At 49.1% G+C, this 25537-nt stretch overlaps 4 protein-coding genes across 5 annotated transcripts; 1 reads left to right on the top strand and 3 right to left on the bottom strand.

The window, feature by feature from the left end:
- The first annotated feature begins 2536 nt into the window (after nucleotides 1-2536).
- Nucleotides 2537-6423, top strand: eif4e2 (eukaryotic translation initiation factor 4E family member 2). The gene is made up of 8 exons (XM_047026842.1): nucleotides 2537-2632; nucleotides 3289-3400; nucleotides 3493-3627; nucleotides 4130-4234; nucleotides 4540-4692; nucleotides 4858-4994; nucleotides 5088-5166; nucleotides 5296-6423. The coding sequence occupies exons 1-7, from the start codon at nucleotides 2613-2615 to the stop codon at nucleotides 5134-5136; spliced, it is 711 nt and encodes a 236-aa protein (XP_046882798.1). The 5' UTR covers nucleotides 2537-2612; the 3' UTR covers nucleotides 5137-5166; nucleotides 5296-6423.
- A 342-nt stretch (nucleotides 6424-6765) lies between these two features.
- Nucleotides 6766-10265, bottom strand: LOC124472159 (phospholipid scramblase family member 5). Of its 2 annotated transcripts, none has more exons than XM_047026834.1 (8): nucleotides 9998-10265; nucleotides 9039-9393; nucleotides 8664-8741; nucleotides 8350-8542; nucleotides 7416-7527; nucleotides 7178-7277; nucleotides 7031-7089; nucleotides 6766-6920 (listed from the first exon to the last, which is right to left on the bottom strand). In XM_047026834.1, exons 1-8 carry the CDS (start codon nucleotides 10019-10021, stop codon nucleotides 6894-6896), a joined length of 948 nt encoding a protein of 315 aa, XP_046882790.1. In that variant the 5' UTR covers nucleotides 10022-10265; the 3' UTR covers nucleotides 6766-6893. The 2 variants fall into 2 exon arrangements, with proteins under 2 accessions (XP_046882790.1, XP_046882791.1); XM_047026835.1 differs by having other exon boundaries at nucleotides 9039-9355.
- Nucleotides 10266-10504: 239 nt separating this feature from the next.
- On the bottom strand, nucleotides 10505-15024 carry chrng (cholinergic receptor, nicotinic, gamma). The gene is made up of 12 exons (XM_047026824.1): nucleotides 14887-15024; nucleotides 14201-14340; nucleotides 14073-14117; nucleotides 13674-13798; nucleotides 13393-13548; nucleotides 12840-12937; nucleotides 12486-12686; nucleotides 12225-12339; nucleotides 11977-12091; nucleotides 11569-11836; nucleotides 11350-11483; nucleotides 10505-11225 (listed from the first exon to the last, which is right to left on the bottom strand). The coding sequence occupies exons 1-12, from the start codon at nucleotides 14951-14953 to the stop codon at nucleotides 11001-11003; spliced, it is 1689 nt and encodes a 562-aa protein (XP_046882780.1). The 5' UTR covers nucleotides 14954-15024; the 3' UTR covers nucleotides 10505-11000.
- A 1836-nt stretch (nucleotides 15025-16860) lies between these two features.
- prss56 (serine protease 56) lies at nucleotides 16861-23789 on the bottom strand. The gene is made up of 15 exons (XM_047027119.1): nucleotides 23693-23789; nucleotides 22163-22321; nucleotides 21605-21759; nucleotides 21048-21304; nucleotides 20832-20940; nucleotides 20536-20692; nucleotides 20022-20164; nucleotides 19582-19741; nucleotides 19274-19462; nucleotides 18976-19161; nucleotides 18554-18735; nucleotides 17903-18404; nucleotides 17684-17790; nucleotides 17375-17553; nucleotides 16861-17308 (listed from the first exon to the last, which is right to left on the bottom strand). The coding sequence occupies exons 1-14, from the start codon at nucleotides 23787-23789 to the stop codon at nucleotides 17380-17382; spliced, it is 2577 nt and encodes an 858-aa protein (XP_046883075.1). The 3' UTR covers nucleotides 16861-17308; nucleotides 17375-17379.
- Between the last annotated feature and the right edge of the window lie 1748 nt (nucleotides 23790-25537).

Here is a 25537-nt window from a genome sequence, read left to right as displayed (position 1 = left end):
CAACAGGAAGCAAACTGTCTTCACTTCCTCTGTGTGATTTTATGCAGGATGTGGTTACCACGGTGATGGTAGAGGGCAAAGACTTGAATGGCAAGCACCATTTGCTTGATATTGTGACATTTCCCCGTGTTCTTGACTGGTCAGCTGTCCATCTGACAGTTTGGGATGTTTGGTAGACAGTCTGGGATGTTCGGTAGACAGTCTGGGATGTTTAGGAGACACAAGGGGATGTGACAGAGAGACAAATTGAGAGACCAACATAAAGAGTTCAATGAATAAATGAGCTGGAAGAGCCAACAGGGACCTGGGGATGAGAAAAAAGGAAGCTGGTCGAGTAGAGGCTGGAAGGAAGGATGATGTTGTACATATGTGTGATGTTCCTCTACTGATGCCATGGTGCCTGCTGCAGAGAAAGACAGTGTGGAGGACTGGATGAGTCACTCTGGGCTCAGGCAGTGGAGTGCAGGCCTCACATCACAACATACTGAAGGCCTGAAATAGACCAGCGCTTTGCCTTAGTCTGCCTCTTACTCTCACTGCACTGAGTGGGTGGATGTACCATGGAGACACAGAGCTGCTTCCAGCTCTCCCCTCTCGCTCACACACACATACACACACGCACACACATACACAGACTGTTACGTGTCACTTAAAGCATTGGATGATAGAATACCTTATGAAGCAATGTAGTAGTGTAATAGACGTACATGTGTATGAGCATTAGAGAGTGAGGGTGAGAAGGAGGAGAGAACATCTGAGATGCTTCTTAATAGGTTTATATTATCCTCCTTGGACTTCCTGTTCAGATATGCAGTTGGAAGGTCGATCGTAGCAGCACGCAGTGTAATAAACCTTCAACTTCATTATGAATTAGGTTTAATAACCGATCATAAAATCCTTCATCTCCACACACTTTTTCCTGACTGCCTAGGCCAGTCACCTCACCATGGATGAACAACAAACACAGGCACACCCTGTCCCAGTATGGACGCTATCACATGTTCTGTGACCCTTTGTGTGGTTCGGATATTCTGAGCTATGAGATGCAAAGTTATTACACACATAGTCAAGGAAACACACCTCCTTGTAAAAGTGCTGTTAAACAAATAATAACATCACTTTTTGGTTTTACAACACATTTGCAGGAGGCAGGAGTGTAGAGTCTTTGTTTTAGGAGGGTGGAAGAAAGAACTCCAGCTCTCTCATGGAATATGGACTGTGTTGTGTTTCTGCATGTGTGTGTGCTCACTGGACAGCAGAGGGCAGCACATTCTTGATTGTTTCCCTCAGTCCCTTTCCACCTCTCACTCCTTCCTCCTCAGTCGGGGTGTCTCTCTCTCTCTCTCTCTCTCTCTCTCTCTCTCTCTCTCTCTCTCTCTCTCTCTCTCTCTCTCTCTCTCTCTCTCTCTCTCTCTCTCTTGTGAGCGTGTGTCTCTCTTTGATGTGGAGCAATGGGAGACGTGCGTTTCTTCTTTGACCTGGGCCTTCCCGTCCTCTCTTGGCTCGCTATGAAAGACATCGGTCTCCTCCTCCTTCCTCTCCATGGGGGCTGTGCAGAGTGCAGGAGCAGTGTGCTCTATGTGTGTCTGAGACTGCAGGCAGCGAGCCCCAAATGCATGTCTGTGTGTGTGTGTGTGTGTGTGTGTGCAGGTGTGTGTGTGCGCGTGTGTGCGTGTGTTTATGCGGGGCGGCTGTGCGTGTGAGTGTGTTTATGTGTATGTGTCTGGACTCGGAGAAACGTCTTTATCCTGGGCCGACAAGTAAAAAAGAACTTTTCCCTCTCTCTACACAAACAAACACACACACACACCCACCCATGCACTCAGCAACAGTTAGCACATCAGAGGTCGTCGTGGGCAGCGTTGCTAATGAGAGATGACGGGGTTGGCCGGTGTAAACAAACAGCCGCTACTGAAGAGGCCCGTTCCCGCTCTCTCACACTCTCTCTCTCTCTTGCTCGCTCATTCGCTTGCCGTCCAGCCCCGCCGGTGGGGGGACAAAGGGCCCTCTCATGGAGCTCCTCACAGGGGCAGAGGGGGCAGGAGCACGAGGAAGGACCACAGAGCTCACCGTACACCCAACCACAACAGCCCAAATCGCACACCACTTTGCATTACTCCCACTCATTCTGCCCCAGACAGAGACCCACCCAGCCTATCATACTCCCCCCCCCCCCCCCCCCCCCCCCCCACGACCATTAACCATCCATCTCCACCCAAACCCCAACCTTAGAACCGATTTGTCTCTGTTGGGAGGGAGGGTAAAATGTAAGGATGTAGCCGTGGGCTGTTATGAAGATGTTCCCAGTGTTTTAGTTCTGCACGAAGAGACTGAGGAAGGCTTCAGTATGTCAGTTTGTGCGTGCGTGTGTGTGAGTGTGTGTATCTACAATATGGAGTCGAGAGAAAACATGCTGATTAACTGTTGTGACAGTTAACCAAACTGCTCAGTCAACTTAATATCTTACATCCTTCAGATATGAATCTCCATGTTCTATTCATGGCAGTCAACTTTCAGTACGCGCGCGCACCTCCATCAGTCGTGCGCGCCGCCGTTCTTGCGGAATTCAGGGGGCTGTGGTCGGACTCCGAAAGACTCCCACATAGAAAATAATGAACAACAAATTTGACGCGTGAGTAATCAAAGCTGTTTTGAACAATTAACGTAGAATGAGCCCCCCGCTACAAGTGCAAATGCAAAATCGCCAGGGAAATAAGTACTGGTCCTCAGTTGCGTGGAGAAAAAGAGGTGTGTCTCTGGACTGAAGTCTTGCAGGGTCTGGGAACACACGAGTGCTTATCATGTTTTGTCTCAATGCAGTTGACAGCTATCATAAAAGTTATGATGCATGACAATAGCGAAATCACCCTTTACTATCGGTGAATGCTTCGTTTTGCGGTAGTATTTATGGCGTTAAGGACCCATGGGCCGTGCCTGAATCCTCGGCTTGCAAGTAGTTGAGAGGCAGGGGCAGGTGCGCGGATAGTCGGCTGCAAATAGTCCCTCGTGCGCTGGTGGTACTTTTCAGTTATTTTAAACCAGAGGCAGCCACTTTCGTTGATATATCCCATTCACTCAAAGTGTGGTGCCGACGTGGGTGTATATCTTAGTGTGTGTGCACCCTGTCATTAGGGCTTTGGCGCTGGCATTCAAATAACATTTTATACCGTGCAGTGAGGCAAATGCCACACCTTGCTTTGAGCAAAAGACTCCAAACCAAACTTCGCATTACTTTTCACTCGTTCTCCAGTACTTTATGTTGTCCTACCTGTCTACTCTCCTCCCCAGTCTAAAAGATGACGATAGTGGGGACCACGATCAGGAACACGGCTCACCGAAAGACTGTGAGAAGGAAAGACATGAGGAGGAGGAGAGGGACCAGAACCCTGCCAAAAAGAAGGTGTGTGTGAGAGTGGGTTTCATGTATCTGTTGAATGAGTGCGTATGTGTGGAATGATGATGATGACGATGAGGGTGACTCTCTGTCCTCAGATAGCGGTACCGGGAGCAGGAGAGCATCCTCTCCAGTACAACTACGCCTTCTGGTACTCCAGACGCACGCCAGGCCGGCCCAGCAGCACCCAGAGCTACGAACAGAACATCAAGCAGATCGGCAGCTTTGCCTCGGTCTGTCAGCCTCGCCTCCGGCCTGCCCTCTCTCTACACACACACGCACTGTGTGTCTGAGTGGCCTGTTCTGTGACTCATAGTGCTGGTTTGGGCAACATGACAGTAACGTGTTAATAGTATTGTCTAACCAGTGTCAGTGAATTACAGTAATGGGTTATGTAAGTTGCCGAACCAGTGTTAGTGAATGATAGTAATGTGTTAACAATGTTGTCTATCCAGTGTTAGTGAATGATAGTAATGTGTTAACAATGTTGTCTATCCAGTGTTAGTGAGTGATAGTGATGTGTTAACAATGTTGTCTAGTATCCAGTGTTAGTGAATGATAGTAATGTGTTAACAATGTTGTCTATCCAGTGTTAGTGAGTGATAGTAATGTGTTAACAATGTTGTCTATCCAGTGTTAGTGAGTGATAGTAATGTGTTAACAATGTTGTCTATCCAGTGTTAGTAAGAGATAGTAATGTGTAAACAATGTTGTCTATCCACTGTTTGTCTCCAGGTGGAACAGTTCTGGCGCTTCTACAGTCACATGGTCCGTCCTGGAGACTTGACTGGTCACAGTGACTTCCACCTCTTCAAAGAAGGCATCAAACCCATGTGGGAGGTGGGTACTTTACTGGATTCTTCTGACTTTACTGTAGGAGTCTATTGAGTCCATTTGCACATAAGCCTTCCCTTAGCCATGAAAAACTGAGCAGCTAAATACGTTAAACAAATCTGTGAAGAGCACGTGCACCCTCAACTGTTGTGGATAAACACTGTATAGAATCACCACTTTGATGAATCTTGATAGATTATCATTAACATCTGTATTACACGAGGCTGGACTTGCAAGAAATAATTGTGAAATGTTATTCATTAGTTGGGTTACATTACAGTGATCCTGTGTGCCTCTCCAACCCTCACCAGGACGATGCCAATAAGATGGGGGGGAAGTGGATTATCCGGCTGAGGAAGGGGCTGGCCTCGCGCTGCTGGGAGAACCTCATCCTGGCCCTGCTGGGGGAGCAGTTCATGGTGGGAGAGGAGATCTGTGGAGCCGTGGTGTCGGTGCGCTTCCAGGTACGCACACACCCACAGCTACGCTGACACACATAGACCCAAGCCATATGGAAAAGCATGTGCATGCATAAAGACGCACTGGCACACGCATGCTGATATGCTCTGATTAAATCTTTTTTGTTTTTTTACTGCAGTCGTTTTGAACTCTCGTCCTTTCTTCCTCAGGAAGACATCATTTCCATCTGGAACAAGACGGCCAGTGACCAGGCCACCACTGCCCGCATTCGAGACACTCTGCGCAGGGTGCTCAATCTTCCCCCCAACACCATCATGGAGTACAAGACACACACAGACAGCATCAAGTATGTTTACATCTCACATTTCTGGGCTAACACACACCGACATTCCAGCAAAGGCTTTGCCAACCTCTTGAATCACTGGGTGTGTGTCCTTAGGGCCTGGGAGGACTTCCATGGGCTGGTGAACGCTAGCGGTGGTCGCTAGTTCCTGGATCTGTAGCTCTGCCAAGACTAGGTAGCTGTTTGTGTTGCCTTCCAGGCATGTCTCTGGGTACCCTAACCACTCGGTACACCCGTCTACAGCTTTACTAGCTGTGTCCTTTGCTGATGTCATTTGAATCTTTTCTGTTTTGCCTGTGTTTAGATGAGGGTGTGGTGTCGTATGGATGAAGATTCATGAGAAGGATACCTCTATAAGAATCAGCACTGTTATAGATGGAGAGAGAGAGAGAGAGAGAGAGCGAGAGAGAGAGAGAGAGAGAGAGAGACAGTGGCAAGAAAACCATTCCTTCTTTTCCATGGTGCATGGAAACTATTGGAACTAAACTTAAAAGCTATTCAACAAGACATGGAGCCAAGCCGTCTGTTGGGGAAAGAGAGTGTATGTTTTTATAATCTACAAGAGACTAATGAAACCTAAGTGGATGTATTTTTTAAGGTGAGACGCAATGTCTATCATCCACCACTTGAGAGAGACATTGCAACAAATGTTTGGTGATTTGTCCAATGCTGGTTAACGGGACAGTCGATTCTACAACATATACCAACCAAACTGCTGACATGAATAGATATTTGTCTTTGTGTAACCAACAATCACACTTTGTTAGACTTTTAAATGTACAGCAGAAAAATGCAGTACTGTAGAAGTTATTTTATTATAGTGCAGTATTTTAACTACAATCGCCTCTGGTCATTTGAAACTAGAATTATAATTGTGTACAAAAATATATTTCTAAAAAAAACCTGGCCTTTTGAGAGATCACATAAAGGAATCTTTGATTCCTCACCTTTGATCTGGAAGTTGAATCCAAAAGACGTGACCCATCATCAGGCTGGACGGAGTGGAGGGTCAACTGGCCTCTTTACAGTGGCCTGCCAAGCTGCCTATATCACTGTGCCTGGCCTCAAGCCCCAACCAAACCAGAATTGCGTTCTGTCAGATTGTTTTCAACCCTTCAAACTGCCTCTTCAGTCTGGGTATGGTGGTCCAGAATGAAGACCATGCTGGATATAACAAGCCCATGGAACACTGATCTAAAATCAGCCAGCCTGACCCCCGTATAGACATCTGACTCGACCCTAGGAAAAGGGGGCTGGTTTTGGATCAGGGCTTGAGGCTCAGTTTTTATCTCCACCCTGTTCATACTGCCTGGGATTGGGTGTGTGGTGCTGGAAGTCTGCGTGCGTGTGTGTGTCAAAACAAGCTAAAGTACTGTACGATCTACACCTGATGGATTATAGCAATAAATGTCAAATATGCATCTGCTGCTGAGGACCTGTGTGCTGTGTCATGTTCTAAGGCATGCAAGGGACTTCCTGTTTGTCAGCTAAAATATCTGGATTTACTAACAAACATAGAGGTGCCTGTTTATATCCCATGCATACACCAAGAGGCTGTGTTTAATTAAATCCATATGACCATGAATGATATCAAAACCAGGTTTTTCAAAACTTTCACTTAGCCTTCTTACGAGGACTTTTGATAAATCTTTGATAAATAGTTCCAGTTTGTTGATAACTGATGCAGCAGGAATGTGGAGAGTTAGGAGGCCTTGTCGTCCTGTACTGCCGTACACAAGCAACCCTTCTCCAGCAAAACTGCTAGCTGTCCCCAGCCGCTGAGGCGACGAGAGAAGCTGTGAGAGGGAGCGGGATGGTCGTTGGGGGGCCTCTGCCATTCTCACGGTCTACTTTTGATCAGAGGAGTTTGCTCATCTCTCACTGGCTGATTTCCCAGACCACTCAACTCATCTCGAAGAACATGTGATTCTACAGAAAGAGAAGAGTCAGCAGGTGATTACATGGAACTAATGTTACATCTAACACTCGAATATCTCCACACACAGCAAGCTTTAGATGGTGAGGTGGAGCAAGCTTACCAACAGGAAGGTAGTAGCCAACAGAAGCAGTTTGGTGTTTGATGTCATTTCCTGTGGAACTGTAAAGGTAAGACATACTTTCATGAACTCTTTATTGAATTTAGTGGTAACTTTGAGAGAAGTAACCAGCTGAGAGAAGTAACCAACCTTGCATTCCAAAGTATTCATGATCCATGTTGCATTCCTCATTAAACCCAGGCCACTTCTTCCATATTGTGCCAATTTTCTCCCCAATTGTTGAGATCACCTTTGAAAAATAACATCACTAGTAATGACCTTGTTTACTGACTAAGCTTTAGAAAAAAATGTAAGACACTGAAGTTAATGAGAAAGACAAGCCAAGAGTGTTAGGTGATGGATGGATGGATAGAGGCATCGATGAGACCTGGAACTCCTGGTTGGCGAAGCAGCGACTGGGGCAGCAGGAGCCCTGAATCCTCAGATTGGACCTTCCTTCACAGTCACACACTTCCAGGAGAGGAGTGAACATGCTCCACCTGCAGATTACAGCAGCTGATGAACACACAGACACACGCATCCCCCCCCCCCCAAACACAGACACCCCCCCCACACACACACAAACACACACACACATCCCTACATCCTGCACGTAACATACATAACACACCCACATCTCCATACATCTCTGGGAAGACTCCCCCCCCCCCCCCCCCCCCCCCCCCCCCCCCCCCCCCCCCCCCCCCCCCCCACACACACACAACATACCGCAACTCCTCCCAGGACAATCAGCAATCAATCAGAGCTAGGTTCCCATCATGCTTCATTGTTGCATCCCCAGAACTGCCTGGTGTTCATCTAAGAGTTCACAGCAGGTTACCCTCAGGACATCAGAGACAACCTCCAGTACAGTTACAGCGCTGAGCCTTGATCAAACTACTGTTAATTGGAGAGAGTAATTCAGGCGTCACTGACTGCAAGCTCTGGTAAACACACAAAGGAGACCTCAGTTGACCCCCAGGGTAATACTTGGCACCGCTTGAGTGTGTGTGTGTGTGTCTGCATGGGTTAGTGGAGGTTAGGCAGGGCCTTGATCTGTGTGGCTGTATTAGCAAATGGGAGTGACAGGAGCTACCGTTGAAGAGTGTTGAAGAGTGATTTAGTCTTTCACAACCAGATCTGTGTGGGTCTAGCTAGCCAGGCAGCTGTGGTCTAGCTCCCCCAGTTTAGCCTCACCCCGCTGGGAAGGGGAGGGAAAATCTGCCTGCTATTTACAGTACAGTCCTGGGTATCAACCATGCAAGCACAGGGCTGAGTGGGTGGGGACTGGACTGGGGTACGAGGGGGATATGTATGTTTACCTCTGCTTCACTGTGCCCACGAGCTGGTGCTGGGGAGTGTAAGCCTTCATTTCCATCAGGCAGCAGCCCAGGCAGCAGGCGTCCACCCTGAAGGGCCTCTCAAAATGGAAGACCTGGCGAGCCTGGGTGTCGAAGCCTTTCAGCGAACAGGAGCGAGCCGGACCGCAGCACTGCAGACACGCACAGGAACTCTCTACAGGAGAGACGGACGGATGGGGAAGATGTACTGTGTTCATGTAAACAGCTTGTGTTATACTCCTTTTTGAGTAGAGAGGGGAGGGAGGTGGGTTACAGGGACAGTGTTGATGCGTTACCTTCCACAGCTACAAACAGCTGCTCTCTGCTGCCTCCGCTGGTGATGCTGTACGTCCTGCGGGGCACGCACTGAGGACCTGGAGAAGATTCAGAAGGTGAACTTTGTTGTCCCACAGAACTTTGGTTTGCGCTTTCACCCAGCTGAGGCCAGAAAAGACAGTCATTCCATTCCAAAAAAACAACAAAAAAACCTACAGGCTATACACATGGGAAACAGAGACATCAATAAGACATTGGCACCAATTGCTTGAATTAAAGATAGATGTACATAACCAGATAGATCACTCTACCCAATCTATGACAATCCATTCTGCTCAATTGCTCACAGTACCGACCCTGGAGATGGCTACATTATCTCTCTCTAGTGTACCAACCTTGCAGTTCTGGCTTGGCTGTGATGTGTAGCTGGCTGACAGAGTTAAACAGCGACAGACCCTCTACTCCAGCTCCTGCACCTGGCCACTGTTCTCCATGCAGCTGCATTCCTGGACCTCCAACCTCTCCGGCTCCCACGTGGCCATTCTCTCTTACATCCCCATGGCCCAGGCTCTGACTGTACTCATCAGACCCCAAGGCTGGTGAGCCTTGTTCGGGTCGAGACCCAGGCAAGTCTTGGGGATCCAATCGGGGCCTCCGGCGCCCACGAAAAGCCCTAAAGAGCATCTCGATATGCTTTTCCCGCTCTAGACGCCTAAAGGGGAGTGGCTGAGCTGTCACTGCTGACATGGTCTAGAAGAGGAAGTAACGGGACAGGAACTTGTTTTTGATAGATTAAATCAAAAGATGTCTGAACAGTCATTGATGTCATTTTTGAAGATGGTGCTGATTTGTGTTTAGGCACAGCATGTCTACAGACAATAAGAGTAATGATAGTGAGTAAGTTAAAGTTTTAGACCGAGGAGAACAAACTAGTTTCACACTCCACTGTAGTGTTTCCAGTTCAACTGTGACATGTTCTTGGCAGCAACACAATCGCAAGCTTCAGAAGACAGAGTGAACTGATGCAGCTACCAGGTCCAGACTGCTTCAAATTCACCTCACAGAGTCAGAATTGCAGTCGCACACACACGCATACACATTCAGAGTCAAACACTTATACACATGCAGTTTTTACCAGGGCGGTTCAGTTTTACTCAATTCAACAACCCTCCCCTTTTCTAACATTGATTTTAAAGTATTAAATGCTACACAGCCAAAACTGCCATCCTCGTTTTTTCTCCTCATGTTTTAAAACACCTCCAGCTTTGTACATCAACCATGAACACAAAATATTACAGTGAAGCCTTTAGACAATGTAGGTCAGTAGATGAGCTCAGTCAGAGAGATGTCTTACCATCTGTGGAGGGCTTCCTGGCATCGCTGAAGCTGCAACAGACTGACGCCCCAGAGGCTTGTGAGAACGAGGGCTGCATTAGACAAGCCCCTGAGTCTCAGTGACCAGGGGGTGTGTGTGTGTGTGTGTTTGGGTTTGAATGTGTCTTGTCAGAGTGCTGTTTGTCTTTGTGTGTGCGTAAGGGATCTCTTTCTTACTCCCATCAGTCTCTGTGGTTCCATCCCACCTCCCTGACTCTGTTTCCATACCAACCAGCCGGATCTGCTTATTGTTGGGGCAGAAAGGCACCACTCACCCATGTGATTCAGATCCTGCTCTGCGGGCGTGAGGGGGGGGGTTTGGGGGGTTTGGGGCTTGTTCTCCTCTTGAACCCCTAGAATGCTTTTTTATATATATACAAAATAAAAATGAAAGGTTGCAACTCAAAAATAATAGACAGGTCTGTTTTTGAAGGTTGTAACATTTATTTTTCAAAAGGTGAAAAGTACATGTAGAAAAGCACTGTGACTTTATTGGATATTAAAACCTCTAGTATCCTTGCATGACACAACACTACACAAGATATTGGGATCAATAAAAAAAACATTAAAAAATCCATTAACCAATGAATCAACCAATAAATCAATCATTTAACTCATCCGTTATTAAAAGAACCATCCACCCTCTGACTCCTGTCTGTGAAGAGTACCTGTACGTTCACATAGCCACCATCATCAAGGTCTAACTCAGCTTATGATCCTTATATTTCAAAACAGACCGCTGTGTTCAACAAGTGGACGCTGGACCGTCTTTGAGCTCAGAACCAGCCTGTGACTGGTCACAAACTCCAGCCATTGGCCCCTTGCAGAGGTCCTCAGCAGTCCTCAGACTCCTCCACCACCCTCCACCTCTTCCTCAGTGAACGACTGCTGAGCCCCACTTCTCTCCAGACAACCATCCTCAGATCAGATCTCTTCTGTGGTTTGTGTGAGACTCGACTGTTGTCCTCCATCAGGCCGGGAGGTCACGCTCCGTGGCCGTTCCCAGGGAGAGCTGTCAGGTTGCCTCCCAGCTCAGAGCCCGTCTCAGGCAGGTACCTCCGGGGGTCGCCGGGGAAAGGAGAGGAGGGCGGCTGGTTGAAATGACCCGTCAGGAAGATCCCGATGGTCCCCAGGAAAAACATGAGCGCCATGACGATAAAACACATTCTGTCGATCACCCGGGCGACCAGGAACCACTCCTCGTTCTCCTGCAGGGGCAGGGGAGAGGAAGAGGGGGGATCAGGGGGTCAATTGTGGCTGCACCATGTATTGCAGATGTGTCATCTCAGCGTCGTGAGGATGGCGTGAGGATGGTGGAGCACGCGTATTTACACTCTGGAAATCGTTGTTCTGCTTGGCGCTCTCAGCAATGTGCTTGCAGGAGGCCACACACTGCCGGAGGTGTGGGGAGGCCTGTGCCAGGCTGGCACCCAGCTGCTCAGCCGACCCCTCGTCCAGACCTCTGTCTATCAGGTCAAAGGTCATAAGGATGTGTGAGGAATGTATTCTACGCAAACACTCAGAATGACCTTGGTCAACACATACACTCACGGATCTTCTCCAGGGCTGTCTTCATCAAGCCGTTTCTCTCTCGGAGTCGGGTGAACATGAGTTCCGACCTTGCCGTCTTCATCACGTATTCCTCCGCCTTGGCGATGAGGCACAGGGAGCTGCGACGGCGGCAGGGGACCGGGGGCACGTCGTCATGGCTACCCGCACCGCCGCGCGTTCTCCTTCCTGTCTCCCGGCTGCTGTCGTTGGCGGGCGTCCATGGACGCATCCGCATCCGCAGCAGGCGAGGCAGGATGTTGAGGAGGATCTGTGCGGACCCAGTCAAAAGGTCAACCGCAACCACAGTCAACCAAAACCCTAACCCTACATGCACACAACCAAGAGCCACAAAGGACTATGAGGAACCTTTACCAAAATGTACATGCTTCTATGAACAGGGCTACCTACCTTCCTGACTTTATCAGTCATCTTATGCGTGTTTGGTGTCCTCAGTGACACGTTCAGAACGACGACACAGTTCATCACCACCATGGTAGTCACTGACATGACGAACATCAGATACCTGCAGAGAGGGAGGGGCAGTGATGGGAAACAAACACCTGCCCCAGGATGAACCCCACAAAGACAGTCTCTGTCAATAAATGACTGAAAGACTGCAGCACACTGCTGTATTGGAAGGGTGTGCATAGTCTTACTTTCCGATGAGAGGCACTGCTTTGGAGGTTTCTGGAACCTTCTTGGCGATGAGGAAGAGAAAGACAGTCTGGCCCAGCAGAGTGGCAATCGACATGGTGCACTTCTGACCACCAGCTAACCAAATCCCAACCAGCCACAACCAAACCACAACCGCATTACAACAAACCAGACAATAAGTCAACAACCAAAACTGAAGAATGAAAGTTAGCATTTTTTGTCCTTTTTATCTTTGGGTGTGCATGTTTGTGCGCAACCCTCACCTTTGGCAGGCAGGAAGTAGACAAGTAACCCCAGGGAGGAGAAGAGGACACAGGGAATGAGGATGTTGATGATGTAGAAGAGGGGTTTCCTCTGGATGATGAGGAAGAACACCACTTCCTGGTGCTCCAGCTCATCTCTGCTGTAGCCATGATTGATCACCTTCTTAGCTGGCCGGTGCCTGATCACCCACTCTCCATTCTCTGTAACACACAAGGGTTGTCCTTACTGTCAGGGAATAGAGGGTCTTTGCCAGTGAATGTTTTTTCCTGAATGATAAGCTCAATTGAAGAGATTTGAGTCTCTACAGTATTAGTATGCATGAGTTGACTATGTGTTAGGATCTGCCATGATACCTGTGAAGGCCTCAGGGTCGATGACCACCCACTCCACGGACTGGCCATCCTCCTCGGTGAGAACCAGCTCAATCTCGTTGGCACTGTAGGTCTGGGACCTGAGCACAGGAGAATACAGCCATCTCATCCAGACTACACAGTTATCCATTATACAGGAGCCCCTAACATGCAGACAGAGGACACAGTCATTCATTAGGGTTTACTAGACAGCAGACTGAATAGGGGACCCCAGCCTGGGAGCTGGGAAAGGATTGTCCCAGCCTTGGCCCTTGGCTGACAGGCAGAGGCAGGGAAAAGACAGAATAAATCTAAATATTCAAGTAGGCTACCTTGCTTTCCTTGTGTGTGTGTGTGTGTGTGTGTATGGAGCCCATGTTGTTTGGGGGAAAAGGAGTTTGTGTGTAGAACGAGGGATGTTATGGCAACTAAATTGACACAGCCAAGCTGAACATTGAAATGCTCTCTACTGCTGGCGGGAGAGGACGTTTTCTTAAACTTATAGGTTTGCTCAAGGTGTTTATGTGTGCTTGCGTGCCGTGTTGCATGCTCGTACCGGAAGACCATGGTGCAGTTCTGCCAGTCGAAGGGGAAGTAATTAACGGTGATGGAGCAGGCGCTGCGGTAGATGGCTGGAGGTAGCCAGTACACACAACCATCAGGGGACACCAGCGCGTTGCAGTACAACGCCACCTCAAACTGCCCATCCACACTGCACACACACACACACACACACAGACACACACACACACATACACACAGCATTGAAAACATCCGACTGACAGATAGATGCCTGTTTTCACCAAGCCACAGATAGATGTGTCCGTGTTCACTCACTTGTTCTCCAAGATGATGTCAGGCAGCCAGATGCTCTTAGAGGGGACTCTGAGTTCAGAGGTCAGGTTGCCATAGAGATCAGACCTAGGGGGTTGATCCCATCTCAGCCTGTAATCACACCATTTCTACCAATCACAGACAAGGACAAGGTTGGTTTTGTATTTGTTCAATCAAGGTGACTAACTTGTGACTCACAGTTGTTGTGCTATTGTGTTAAATGTGGTGTGTGTTTGGGTTGAGTGTTTAGTCTGTGTTTGCGTTGTGGTGTGCAGTGTGTGTTTGCGTTGTGGTGTGTAGTGTGTGTTTGCGTTGTGGTGTGTAGTGTGTGTTTGCGTTGTGGTGTGTAGTGTGTGTTTGCGTTGTGGTGTGTAGTGTGTGTTTGTGTTGTGGTGGCTTTACCATCTCTATCCACACGCTGGTTGTCAAGGCCTCCTCTTTTTCATTCTGGAGAGGGAAAGATTGATAGTTAGAATCTCTCTCTCACACGCACACACACACACGCACACAGTTTCAGCCCCTGTTCTTACCAGAGAGATGAGGTTGGTGAGGGTAATCTTGACAGTGACCTGTGTGATATCACCACCCTTCTCCATGGGTCGGACGTTCTTGTTGTAGCCTTTCATCAGGTCCTGGAAGAGCACCCCCTCCAGGTTCACCCCAGCTACAGCTGCTCAGCGGTGCACAGGGTGACAGAGAACATGAAACACTAGCAAGAGAGAGCTCTGCTGTCTGAAGTTGGGGACACCGAGAAGGGAGCATGTTAATAAAGATATATTTGTGGCAAAAATGAGCTGTGGAACTACTCAATACAGACACAGTACCACATGAAACACAGACACCAGGCTGTGGAAGTCAAACAGATAGCATGGCAGCTAGGGCCACATGTCTACAGAGTTGGTCTGTTTGGTCGAAGGCTGGTAGCAACACACACCATCACAGCAACATTCACAGCTACTACCAATACTACAACCATTACCCACTTTTTCCGGTAATGGTTGTAGTTAAATGAAACTTAAGTGAGTGAAACCACATGGCAAGCTTCAAATGTATGAATGTTTCTTCGATCATAACAGCGCTGATGTTAAATTTGTGTTTATCCTTGTGAACATCACAGTAAACTACTTATTAATACATATTAATGAACACCTAAATTCAATGGGCTCAAATTCACCCCAGCCCACACCCAAACCCCACAGTATGGCAGCATGCCTACCAGAAGTGGACGAGGTGATGAGAATCCACAGGCAGGAAGCCAGACAGAGCAGAGATCCTGACTGCATCCTTGTATGTGGCTCAACTCAGCTAGGACACGATATCGCTCAACCACACCAACATACTACTCCTCAGCCTAGGTTGGCACCTGGCCTCTTGGTGGCATGTGTGTGTGTGTGTGTGTGTGTGTGTGTGTGTGTGTGTGTGTGTGTGTGTGTGTGTGTGTGTGTGTGTGTGTTGGGGGTGTTAGGGAGGGGTGGCCTAAGAGAATTGTCTTACGGTCCTGTGAGTATTTTTGGAGTCTGGACTTCTACATTCTTTCCGGTTTTTCATTTTCAGCTGTCACAACACAGATATTCAAGCACACACTGGTGAACTGACATAGTTTAGGGATGCGTGTGCACTGGCGGGAACCTACTATATTTTGGATATCACTTTCCGCTCTGCCAAACCCTGTTGCTATGGAAGACAAGGTTTATATTCCAATATCCCCACAAAGCCCTGGCCGGCCAGACTCAACACAGGGACCGCTTTAGATTGTCTGTAGAGGGATGAGTGTGGGCAGCTGGCCCTCTCTCTCTTCCTCTCTCTCTCATTCTCCCCCATCTTCCTTTAGTCTCTCTCTCTCTGTCATTTCCTGCTCTCTCTCTCTCTTTCTCTCTCTCTCTCTCTCTCTCTCTCTCTCTATCTCCCTCTGGTTCTGTCTCTCTTCCATTCTTTCCCTCTCTCATTTTATTTATTTCTCTCACTCCATTTATATCTTTAACAGCCACTACAGGGAAGTTGGGTTAGGCACGGTATCTCAAACTGTGATGGAAAAAAATCGGGCTAGGCTCATTTTACAGTCACGGCAGATTGTTTTTGTTCAGGGGAGTGTTTGGGATTATTGGGGGATAATAGTTTACTGGCATGAAGAGCTTTTCTCTTTCTGCCCACAACGGCTGTTGCTCTGTTTGTTATTATACAGGAGGTCTCAGAGGGAAGAACAAGGTTTTACTGGAGACAGTCGAAAGTTCAGTTTTTAACAGTTTCCGGGTTATTGAATATCAATAACTATTTATACATTGTCTGTCGACAGATCTGTGTCGATACAGAGCTGACGTGAGGACAATCAGGGACACAAGAAACAAAAAGGAAAAGGAGCTACTGCACATTGTGTTGGGGTTAGAAGTGTTTCCAGCTGTCACTGAGATTCCTGCCCTCCCAGTCTGGCTAGCTCTGTCTGTGTCTGTTACTCTGTGGGTCCTGAGCCAATGTGCTACTGGTCTACTGTTGCTGATTCAGCCCAGCTCCAGCGCATCAGATTCAGGTTCTCATCCTTCACTTTCAGCAGGTTCCAGTTTGGTTATCTATATGTTAGTTTTAAGGTTGGTGTATGAACACTTTGCAGGGCAGCGTTAGCTGAAAGATAAAACTAAGATAATTGTTGTAATAAATCTGTTGAAGTGTTTGTTTACAGTTTTAGTTAAGCCCGACAAGAAAGCTTATCCAACTTCCAGTCTATAGTCCAGGAATACCAAGAGAGGAGGGAGGAACAAGAACATGGTGAAATACTGAACAGCCCCCACCCTGCCCCCGGCCCCCTCCCAGCCCCCGCCCCCCACCGAGGCCCCATCCAGACCCCACCCAGCCCCCATCCAGACCCCAGCACTGGTCAGCTGTTGAGTTGACAGGAACTCTGTTGCTGCTAATGACTCTGAAGTTGGAAGAAATGAATGGGATGAATGAAAGTATCTTGAAAGCATGAACAGAGGAGGCTACAATATTGGTATAATTATGTGCAACTGTGTGAGACACTGTCACAATAAACGTGAGGACAACATGAATGATAATAACAATTGTATTGCTTTTTTTTTTTTTTTTACAAAAATAGTGTCTCTCTATTCAAATAAACATGCTCAAAAGGAAGATGACAATGGACAGTATGTACAGTCTGCTCACTTAACAAGAGGCTCAACCTTTGTAGATACAGACATTGTGAATAACTTATCTTTTTATACAGGCTCATAAGTGAGAAAAGGGTTGTGCCTAACTCAGTTACACACCAGCCTTGCAAGGCAACCCATGTCTGGAAGCAGTTGGGTGGATGTCAGTTTCATACATTCAGGGTTGTGTATTCAACTACAGTGTAGCTCCAGCTCCCATGGAGGGGGATGATTCGTGTTATTGTTGCTTTCAGCAAAAACTATAGCACACGCTCATAATGATGGCTGTGTAACATTGCTACAGCACTGCGATGAAGCCCTCAGCGTGAGTGAGCTATCTGCAGTTCCCACTGCAGCCCTGCTTGTTTTGAGACGTGTCTCGGATCCTCTTAGTGCCCCAGCAGTCTCTGGGTCCTCTGCTTGTCCCCCCTGTCACCCTGCTCTCTCTTCCCAGCAGGACTCTGAGTCTGTCATGGCTCCCAGGGTCGGCCTGTCCTGTGTCACTGGCCCAGTATCCCAGAGACATGACTCCCTTGCCTTGTCTAGTTTGTCTGTCCGTCGTGACAGAGTTACGTTTTGAGGGCGTCGAGTGCCAGGGCGATGATGCGGGGCATGCTGCGGTAGAACGACTCGTTCTCCAGCCCCACCAAGCTGTAGAAGGTCAATGGTCGTCCGCCCACCGTAGCCCTGACCCGCGCCTCGTACAGGCCCCGTTCGTTCTTCGAACTCAGGTCCACCAGCACCTGGGGGGGGGGGGGGGGGGGGGGGGGGGGGGGAGAAGGGCTATCGTGATCAAGACTAGAGAACACATATAATGAAATTCAAATCCAAATCTCTTCTCCACCTTCATTCCATTGCCCTTTAGAAGCTCACCTCTTGGAAGTTCATGCGTAGGTTCTTTGTTGGGATGCCCAGGACCCAGCGGTACGAGTCTCTGACCCGACTGACATGCTGTGTGGACTCTGCTACTCCAGCGCAGGCTGCAATCAACACATTTAACACATGACTACCGGGCTGGCCACCTATGTCACGAGAACCTGTCTGTGAGTACATCATGTGATTTAGGCCACAGAGAAGTTTCAAGGGACATACCTTTAGCGCCAGTCCCTGGTGTCTGCCTCTTGTGCAGACTCCTGCGCTTCCTGAGGGCCGGCCGGACAGGAAAGGAAACGGGAATGGAGGTCGTCGCAATGTCCTCGGAGGCCCCATCGGGCGAGGTGGCGGATTGATCAGGAGCCGTCAGGGAGGTCAGAGCCGTCCTGACCCTGCCCGCCTCCGCTGAGCCGGAAGGAGTGAGCTGGCTGGGGCGCTGTCCTCTCGGCTGCACGGGGGGATTCTCAGTCTGGGACCCCAGCTTACGCAGTTCCTCCAGCAGAGCCGCCAGGACAGATTCCGATTCGCGAGCTTCCTGAGGGGAGGGGCTCCTGGGGTCGCTGGTGGGTGCCCCCCCCGCCGGAGGGGCGGGGTCCGTCTGGGGGTTGTCTACGTTCAGGGCCAGCCGAGGGGGGGCAGCTCGGGAGTCCAGTTTGGAGCGCAGGGCTGAGATGATGGACTGGTACTCTCTCTCCAGCTCCGACACAGACGATCCCTCTGCCTGGAGAGGGCAGCAGAGGAGGGGGGAGTCACATTCAGGTTAGGTCGTCACCGACACTACTTTCGAGACAGGCCATACGTTGGTGAAAACAGCTCTGTGGGTCTGCCACGGTACTGTAATAGAGTAAAGCACTACTAAGGGAGCCAAACCTGAAAAAACTGCTTCTCCTCCTGACTTGGGTGCTTGGAGTCTCTCTGCTGGTCCAGCTCCTCAGCCAGGCCTCTGAGGTAGTTCTCCCAGTCGTCCACCAGGGGGCCCACCTCACCAAACAGCCCAGGAAGAGGAGGAGGAAGATCCTGCTCATCTGACCACCCAGCACCCCCTAGCTGTTCTTTAAGAAATAACACCCCTGTTACACTACAGTATGGTAGACTGCACACAATGTATACATGTAATATACCAAAGGAAATTCCCTATATATGGCACAGAGATATATATATGTGAATTGAAATGCAAGGCGTGCAGGACAAGGAGCTTAGAGGGAGGGTGAGGCAGGAAGTTGAGCGTTAGAGAAGGAATGACAACGCACCCAGTGAGGGTCACAGACAGCAGAAAGCAGGCAGCTTGGTACCTGCTAGGCTCGCGAGGTCACGTCTCTCCCGGATGTGTGCGTGCGTGTGGGGGAACGCGCTGCTGTAGATGTGCTCCACCAGCTGAGGCAGAGTCTGGGTGAAGAAGGTGAGGTCCACCTTGTCCCTGATGTAGTCCTCGGCCCTCTGGAGGAGATCCAGCAGAGTCTGCAGGAAGGAGCGCAGCTCTGGAGACCAGAGGAGACACTGTTAGACTACATGGAAATAGTCTGTTGATGTAAATATCTCCGACAGGGAAACCTTCGGCTGTGTTTTTTATGCTAGCATGTGTACACTTACGACATTTCTTGAAGCGGTTGTGACACTTGTCCTCAGCGATGCGACTGCAGGCTGCCATACCCTGGCCAGGCGGACAAGTATGGGTGTAGAAACGACACAGCGACATGAACTCTGACCTCTGCTGCTCCTCCGACAGCTCAGATGTCTTCAACAGCTCCGGGCAAGTTGGCTCGCGGCTCCCAAAGGATTCTGGGAGAAATTGGAAGAGCAGCCGATATCAGAATGGGAATCGATCAAATCAGAATTTGTCATGTCGCACGGAAATAGATTCTTGATGTTGATTGGATTTCCAGTAGACTGTAACCTACTTTGTATCTCTGCCTGGATCCAGTCAGAGAAAGCAGACACACGGGTGTAGACCCCAGGCTTGCCCTTCTCTCCACAGCCATCCCCCCAGGAAGTGATGCCGTGGACCTGGAAGCGGCCTGACATCCTGTCCTGATAGATGAGAGGGCCTCCTGAGTCCCCCTACAGGACAGACACGGAAGCACATTCATCAAAACCTTGGAACAGAAAAACATTCGAATGACCACGGGGCCTTTTTTGCAAGTTTGTTATTGTTTGTGGGAGGTAAATGGGAATGAAGAAACTAAACACATGTTACAGGTTATCGGGAAACACTGAGATAAGCAACAGAACACTACATCACTCTACGTCATTTCCAGAACCATCATCAATGGTGAGTCTGGTCAGCTGCCAGTCTCATGTCTAGGTACTCTACATGGCTCTAGCTAAGCTGGTTTCCTACCTGGCATGAGTCGATGCCGCCAGAGAGATAGCCGGCACACAGCATGGTGTTGGTGACCAGCTCCTTGCCCAGGGTGCTCTTGCACGTGCTCTGAGGGAGCAGAGGAACCTTGGCCTCCATCACCACATCAGCAGAAGGCCCATCTAGGGAACAAACATACTCTTTGTTTTATAATCACGTCTCTGCATTATAAATACATGTATGTATGTATGTATGTATGTATGTATGTATGTATGTATGTATGTATGTATGTATGTATGTATGTATGTATGTATTTATGTATGTATGTATGTATGTATGTATGTATGTATGTATGTATGTATGTATGTATGTACTGTATGTATGTATGTATATATGTTCTAAGAACTAGAAAATGCTTCAACAAAGGAATTATTGTGAGACATGGACACACAGATTGCAGGGTGGTTTGAATACAGAGGCAGTCTGACCTACACAGTCGAACACACACACAGTCAACAGACAAGCTGGCTTTTCTTTCCGTTGTGTCTCTTACCTTCATAGAGGGAGCCCCAGCCAGCCACCAGACAGGGGCTGCCTGTCGGGGGCTCCAGGCCAGAGGGAAGACACACGGGGGTCACATGGTCCGACAAGATCACCGGAGAGGTCAGCTCTACTAGGGCTATGTCGTTGTTGAACGTCTTTGGGTTGAACTGGAGAGGAGACAGAGGGAAGATAGTGTTGGACTGGCATAACCTCCTCCACATCCCAAGTCTGGGTTTGGAGTTGGAAGGAAGAACAAATGATAGACGGAGGACACACACACACACACATGCAGTCATGATGCTCTACCTTGGGGTGGGGGATGATGCGGTTAACCTTGAGCACCTGCTCATCAGGGTCAGCCTTTGTGATGTCAAACTCTCCCACCACAGCTGTCCAGTAGCTTTCACTGCGGCTGCTGGAGGGAAAACAGCCGAGTCAGCGATGTCCACGCCAAGTTTATAAAGACATCAATGAACACATGCATCAACACGCTCATCGACTCCCACGTACACACACACTCACCCAGCAAAGCAGTGAGCTGCGGTCACCACCCAGGAGCTGTCCACCAGCACCCCCCCACACATCAGCCCTCCGTCCAGCTGCAGGTTGACCAGCCAGGGCCAGCTGCCAGGGGGTGCCGGGGACCCCCCCACGATCCTGGAGCGAGGCTGGGTCACGTTCTGCACACCCGAAACCCTCTGACCACACACTGCTGCTGGGACAGACGGAGAGACGGCAGGACAGAGAGGTGGACAGGAGGGGTCAGTAAAGACAGCCCGCTGCTGTTACGTCTCATGAATGGAAACAGATGCATTCAAAGTCAGGCTGCTTAGCTGGCTGAAACCTTTTTCAAGCCATGTTGTGTGCACGTGCAGGCACATCACACAGTGCCTGTGTGGTTCTGTTATTCCTCACCCAGTTTGTGTGTGAGGATGTGTCCCCCTCAACACTGTGTGTGTGTGTGTGTGTGCCCCTTCACCTTGTGTGCGTGTTTGCGTGGCAGGCTCCAGGTTCTGCATGGTGTTCAGAAGGCTGCACTGGAGCACACGGGCGCTGCAGCTTTCGCCCATGATTCTCACGCACCCCTCCCTGTCCTGGTCGCCCTGGCGACAGCGGCGACGGTAGAACCCACAGGCCTGGCTCAGCAGCCAGCTCCGCTCACCCTCCTCCAGAACCTTCTGGGCCTTGGTGATGATGTCACAGCTGGGCTCGGACAGAGCATTGTGTGGTGAGGCTGGGGGGGGGGAGAGATGGGGGAGGGGGTGAAAGGATGAGAGCCAGGTTAGCACAGTCACGTATGACAAAGGTCTCTAAAAAGGTCACCTAGATTAGAAAATCATTCCATGTTCTGTAAACCTCTGTATCTGGTTCTGATGACTTGAACACTTGGGAGACTCATATCTGACAATAGTAAATGGATTGTTCACTAGTTAACATAGGTAAAGAGAGTAAGGCTAAGCGATAGAGAGAGAGATACAGAAACAGATAGAGACATGGAAAGACAGAAAGTAAGAAAGTCAAAAAAATCGAGAGAGAGCGAGAGAGAGTGCGCGCACGCGAGAGAGAGATAGAGTGAGAAAGAGAGAGAGAGAGAGAGAGAGAGAAGGAGAGAGAGAGGTAGTCAGGTGTGTCCTTACTGCAGGATCCGGAGCGCTGTCCACAGTCCTGAAACAGACAGGGCACGCAGTCCCTGCAGCCGGCTTCGGCCCGGCTCCTCTCCGAGGAGGCCAGCTCCAGAGCTGAGAGGGCGCTGCTCAGAGCCGCCTCCAGAACCACCGTGCCCCGGTCCGACAGAGCTGCAGGGGCCCAGGAACCCCCGGGGAGACGAGGGAGGAGAGATGAGAAGGAAGAGAGGAAGAGGAGAGAAGTCCAGGAGATCCAAACAAACAGAAAGGGAGACAAAAGAAGGTTGTCAGTGAGGATAACTTGCACACAGTGTACCTGTTTGACAACCATTAAGTCATACATGGTTGTGGTTGAAGGTCTTCAGTGTAACTGAGCACATAAAGTTGACAGTGAGGCGGCAGCCCCTGTGCTCAGATTGCCCTCGCACGCAACCACAACGGAAGGCTAGCAGCCCCTGTGCTAACGGAAGGCTAGCAGCCCCTGTGCTAACGGAAGGCTAGCAGCCCCTGTGCTAACGGAAGGCTAGCAGCCCCTGTGCTAACGGAAGGCTAGCTGGGAGACGCGACTCGGGGGAGGACATTTTGAGGTCTCACTCACGAATGAGACGATGCTTGACTGTGGGAACTGTGTGTGTGTGTGTGTGTGAGTGGATGGAGCCGGTCGGTATGTGTGTATGTGTGTAGTCCCCCTTTTTTTTCTCATGCTGCTCTTTGAGCTCATTGGCAGCGAGCTCACGCTCGGAGCGCTGGTGAAGCCTTCTACAGACGCACATCAAACGCCCCGACGACCCCGCAGCACCCCCCCCCTCCCCGCACCCCCCGCCCCCCCTCTGTGCCGCGCCACATCACAGGGCCTGCCGCTAACGATGACAATGCTGATTGAAGACTTAATTAGAGGCTCCGGGGCTGAGCAGAGCGGGCACAGCTTGGCGGGGCAGTGCTGGGTACACAGCCTGGCAGGACTGGATGGATAGTGCTGGAGCCTTTGGTCCAAGCACACCACCCTGCCCATGACCATCAGCCCCACCAACCCTAACAACACTTGAGTCAGCCGTGCTACCTCAGAGGACACGGGTACCAGACTCTTTCTCTTCCTTCATGTCATATCTAGTGACCCTGACTGGACCGCAACACATTGAACGTGACAGCATCCTACTCACAGTTGGACTAAAGCTTCGTTGTCTAAAGTTTCCATAACACAGACTTGACTTCAGGATAACTACCTGTTGGTCCAGTTTAGAATAATAGTAATAATTTTGAAAGACAATGACCAGCCTGAGAACTTTACAGTCCTGACTGAGCATCAACATCTACACTTGACAGAAGGAACTGATATTGTGGTGAAGCTTTTATTTAAAGTTCCTGTCGAGAATGTTGCCTTAGAGGCTAAATCAAAACCAAGCTTTCAAACATTGGCCTATGTGTTCAAACAGGAATGATACGCACAACACATGTAGCTGCCTGGAACAGAACACGAAGCTAAACCTCAGTCCTCCTCATCTTCAAGTCTGCGAGGAAGTGACCCTGGGCGCCTTGTCTTACCTTTGAGGGCACTCTGAGGCATCCTGTAGACCTCTCTCCCTGTCGGAGCTCCCAGGAAGCAGTCCAGCATCATCAGCAGCATAGACACCAGCAGCATGCTGTCAGACCATCAGGTGCAGACGTAACCAACGACAACCAGCGAGAGAAGCAGCAGCAGCACACAATGTGGAGACGGTAGCAGGGCTGATCACGGTGTGTGTGTGTGAAAATATCCACGTCCTGTTGTCTGGAGGCTCTCTGCACTCACTGACTGTTCTCCAGTACTTCCTGGCTCTCTCCCGCACGTCGGTCATCTGTCTGCAAACGTACTCAGAGGAACAATAGGTGCCTCGGGTTTGCTCTGTGGTATATATAGAGTCCCCAGGGGAACACCAGAGGAGGAGGGGTGGGGAGGGAGGGAGGGAGGAGAGGAGGGAGGGGTGCTCCCATAGCCAATACACAAACAGCTGAATTCATTAAGACTGTGACAGCAAATCGGGCGCAACTTGCCAAGGCTGGATATTACAAAGAGGTTTGGTGCTGCGAAAGGCGAGAGAGGGAGGAGGACATAGAAAGAGAGAGAGAAAGGAAAGGGGAGGGTGCCAAGGAGGGGGGTGTTTGAATTCATTAACATTAGAGGAACAAGGAAAGACTTCTGAGTATGGTCTAATGTGATATATATATGGTAAAGGAGGGAGGGAGAGAGAGAGGGAGGGAGGGAGGGAGGGAGAAGAGAGGTATAGGATATGTCAGAGAGAGATGATGGTGGAGGGACAATGTGGGCATATGAGTGAAAAAGAGAGATAGAAAGAGGGAGAAGGAAAGAGGAACGTCTGCCATTCTCCCTGCCCGTCAAAGAGGGCTTTGTCCCTGGCGTCTCTCAGAGGATGCCCACATCAAAGCTGCCCCCCTTGACCACTTGGCCGCCGCCCCCTTTGATCACTTACAGGCTTTTATCTCCCCCATTAAAATATTGTCAGTTCACATCACTTTTGTCTATCTCAGCTCAACTCCCCTTTCGTTATATAAAGATATGGTAATATTGTGTTGGTGTCTAACTTTTTTTTCTTCCTTCTTCAAACAACCACACTTTTGTACCGTATGTTTGTTACTGTTTCCAGATTCAAACACAAACACAAACACAGGTAATAAAATATGGAATCCAAAAAATGAAAACAATCTGTAAAAGGGTGACTGGATTAAATAAAGCTTTGAATATATTGTTTTGCCTCCAATCAGTCAATAAGCAGTATTATTATACTCTTCTTATTAACAGTTAGTTTATTTTTTCATATTAATATTTACTATTTTATGAATACCACATTTCTTTCATTTTAATTGTCACATTTACTCGTCGCTATCATTTACAGTCCCTTTTCTTTTGGGATTCTATCATAGTATGTGGTAGAATATATATAGAATGATGTTTCTTACAAAGGGATATTGAATAGATATAGAACGTCTAAACTATTAATATAGACTGCTTCCCTGAGGGAAACATTTCAAAACCTCCCAACATAACAGATCTTATTCCTCTGATGACGTTTTTTCTATGAATGTAATTTTGAATGAACACATTCAAAGTGGTGGTGTAAGGAGATATAAATCCAACTTCTTCCACATGAAGAAAAATACTTACAGATACAGGTTTAGGAGTGTTTGTCTGCAGGCCCACCGCCAGGCGTGCCTTCACTCAGACCACAGGGGGAACAAACATACGTCAAGTACAAACACAATGTTCTCTCCAGCCACAGGCTGGAGGACAGGAACGTGGTCACACCAGAGTTGCCCACAGTGAAAGCAGTTCTCCCTGGCCTAGGCCAGCATGGAGGCCCTCCGGAGTCATCTCCCCGCCAACCAAGCTGA

Source organism: Hypomesus transpacificus, chromosome 10 (assembly GCF_021917145.1).
Source record: "Hypomesus transpacificus isolate Combined female chromosome 10, fHypTra1, whole genome shotgun sequence".
NCBI classification, from domain to species: domain Eukaryota; kingdom Metazoa; phylum Chordata; class Actinopteri; order Osmeriformes; family Osmeridae; genus Hypomesus; species Hypomesus transpacificus.
This window is presented reverse-complemented; position numbering and strand designations above follow the sequence as displayed.

What these genes read in the sequence shown, in the direction of transcription:
- eif4e2 (XM_047026842.1), top strand. Translation starts at nt 2,613, where the DNA reads ATGAACAACAAATTTGACGC. An exon ending in GCATCAAACCCATGTGGGAG is followed by an intron (nt 4,235 to 4,539) that starts GTGGGTACTTTA and finishes AACCCTCACCAG; the next exon opens with GACGATGCCAATAAGATGGG. An exon ending in ACACACACAGACAGCATCAA is followed by an intron (nt 4,995 to 5,087) that starts GTATGTTTACAT and finishes GTGTGTCCTTAG; the next exon opens with GGCCTGGGAGGACTTCCATG.
- LOC124472159 (XM_047026834.1), bottom strand. Translation starts at nt 10,021, where the DNA reads ATGCCAGGAAGCCCTCCACAGATG. An exon ending in CAGGAAGCCCTCCACAGATG is followed by an intron (nt 9,394 to 9,997) that starts GTAAGACATCTC and finishes TTCCTCTTCTAG; the next exon opens with ACCATGTCAGCAGTGACAGC. An exon ending in TCGCCAACCAGGAGTTCCAG is followed by an intron (nt 7,278 to 7,415) that starts GTCTCATCGATG and finishes TATTTTTCAAAG; the next exon opens with GTGATCTCAACAATTGGGGA.
- chrng (XM_047026824.1), bottom strand. Translation starts at nt 14,953, where the DNA reads ATGCAGTCAGGATCTCTGCTCTGTCTGGCTTCCTGCCTGTGGATTCTC. An exon ending in TGACTGATAAAGTCAGGAAG is followed by an intron (nt 11,837 to 11,976) that starts GTAGGTAGCCCT and finishes GGGTCCGCACAG; the next exon opens with ATCCTCCTCAACATCCTGCC. An exon ending in AGAACAACGATTTCCAGAGT is followed by an intron (nt 11,226 to 11,349) that starts GTAAATACGCGT and finishes CTGCCCCTGCAG; the next exon opens with GAGAACGAGGAGTGGTTCCT.
- prss56 (XM_047027119.1), bottom strand. Translation starts at nt 23,789, where the DNA reads ATGCTGCTGGTGTCTATGCTGCTGATGATGCTGGACTGCTTCCTGGGA. An exon ending in GCCTCAGAGTGCCCTCAAAG is followed by an intron (nt 22,322 to 23,692) that starts GTAAGACAAGGC and finishes GGGCCCCTGCAG; the next exon opens with CTCTGTCGGACCGGGGCACG. An exon ending in GCAGCTCACTGCTTTGCTGG is followed by an intron (nt 20,941 to 21,047) that starts GTGAGTGTGTGT and finishes TTTTCCCTCCAG; the next exon opens with CAGCCGCAGTGAAAGCTACT.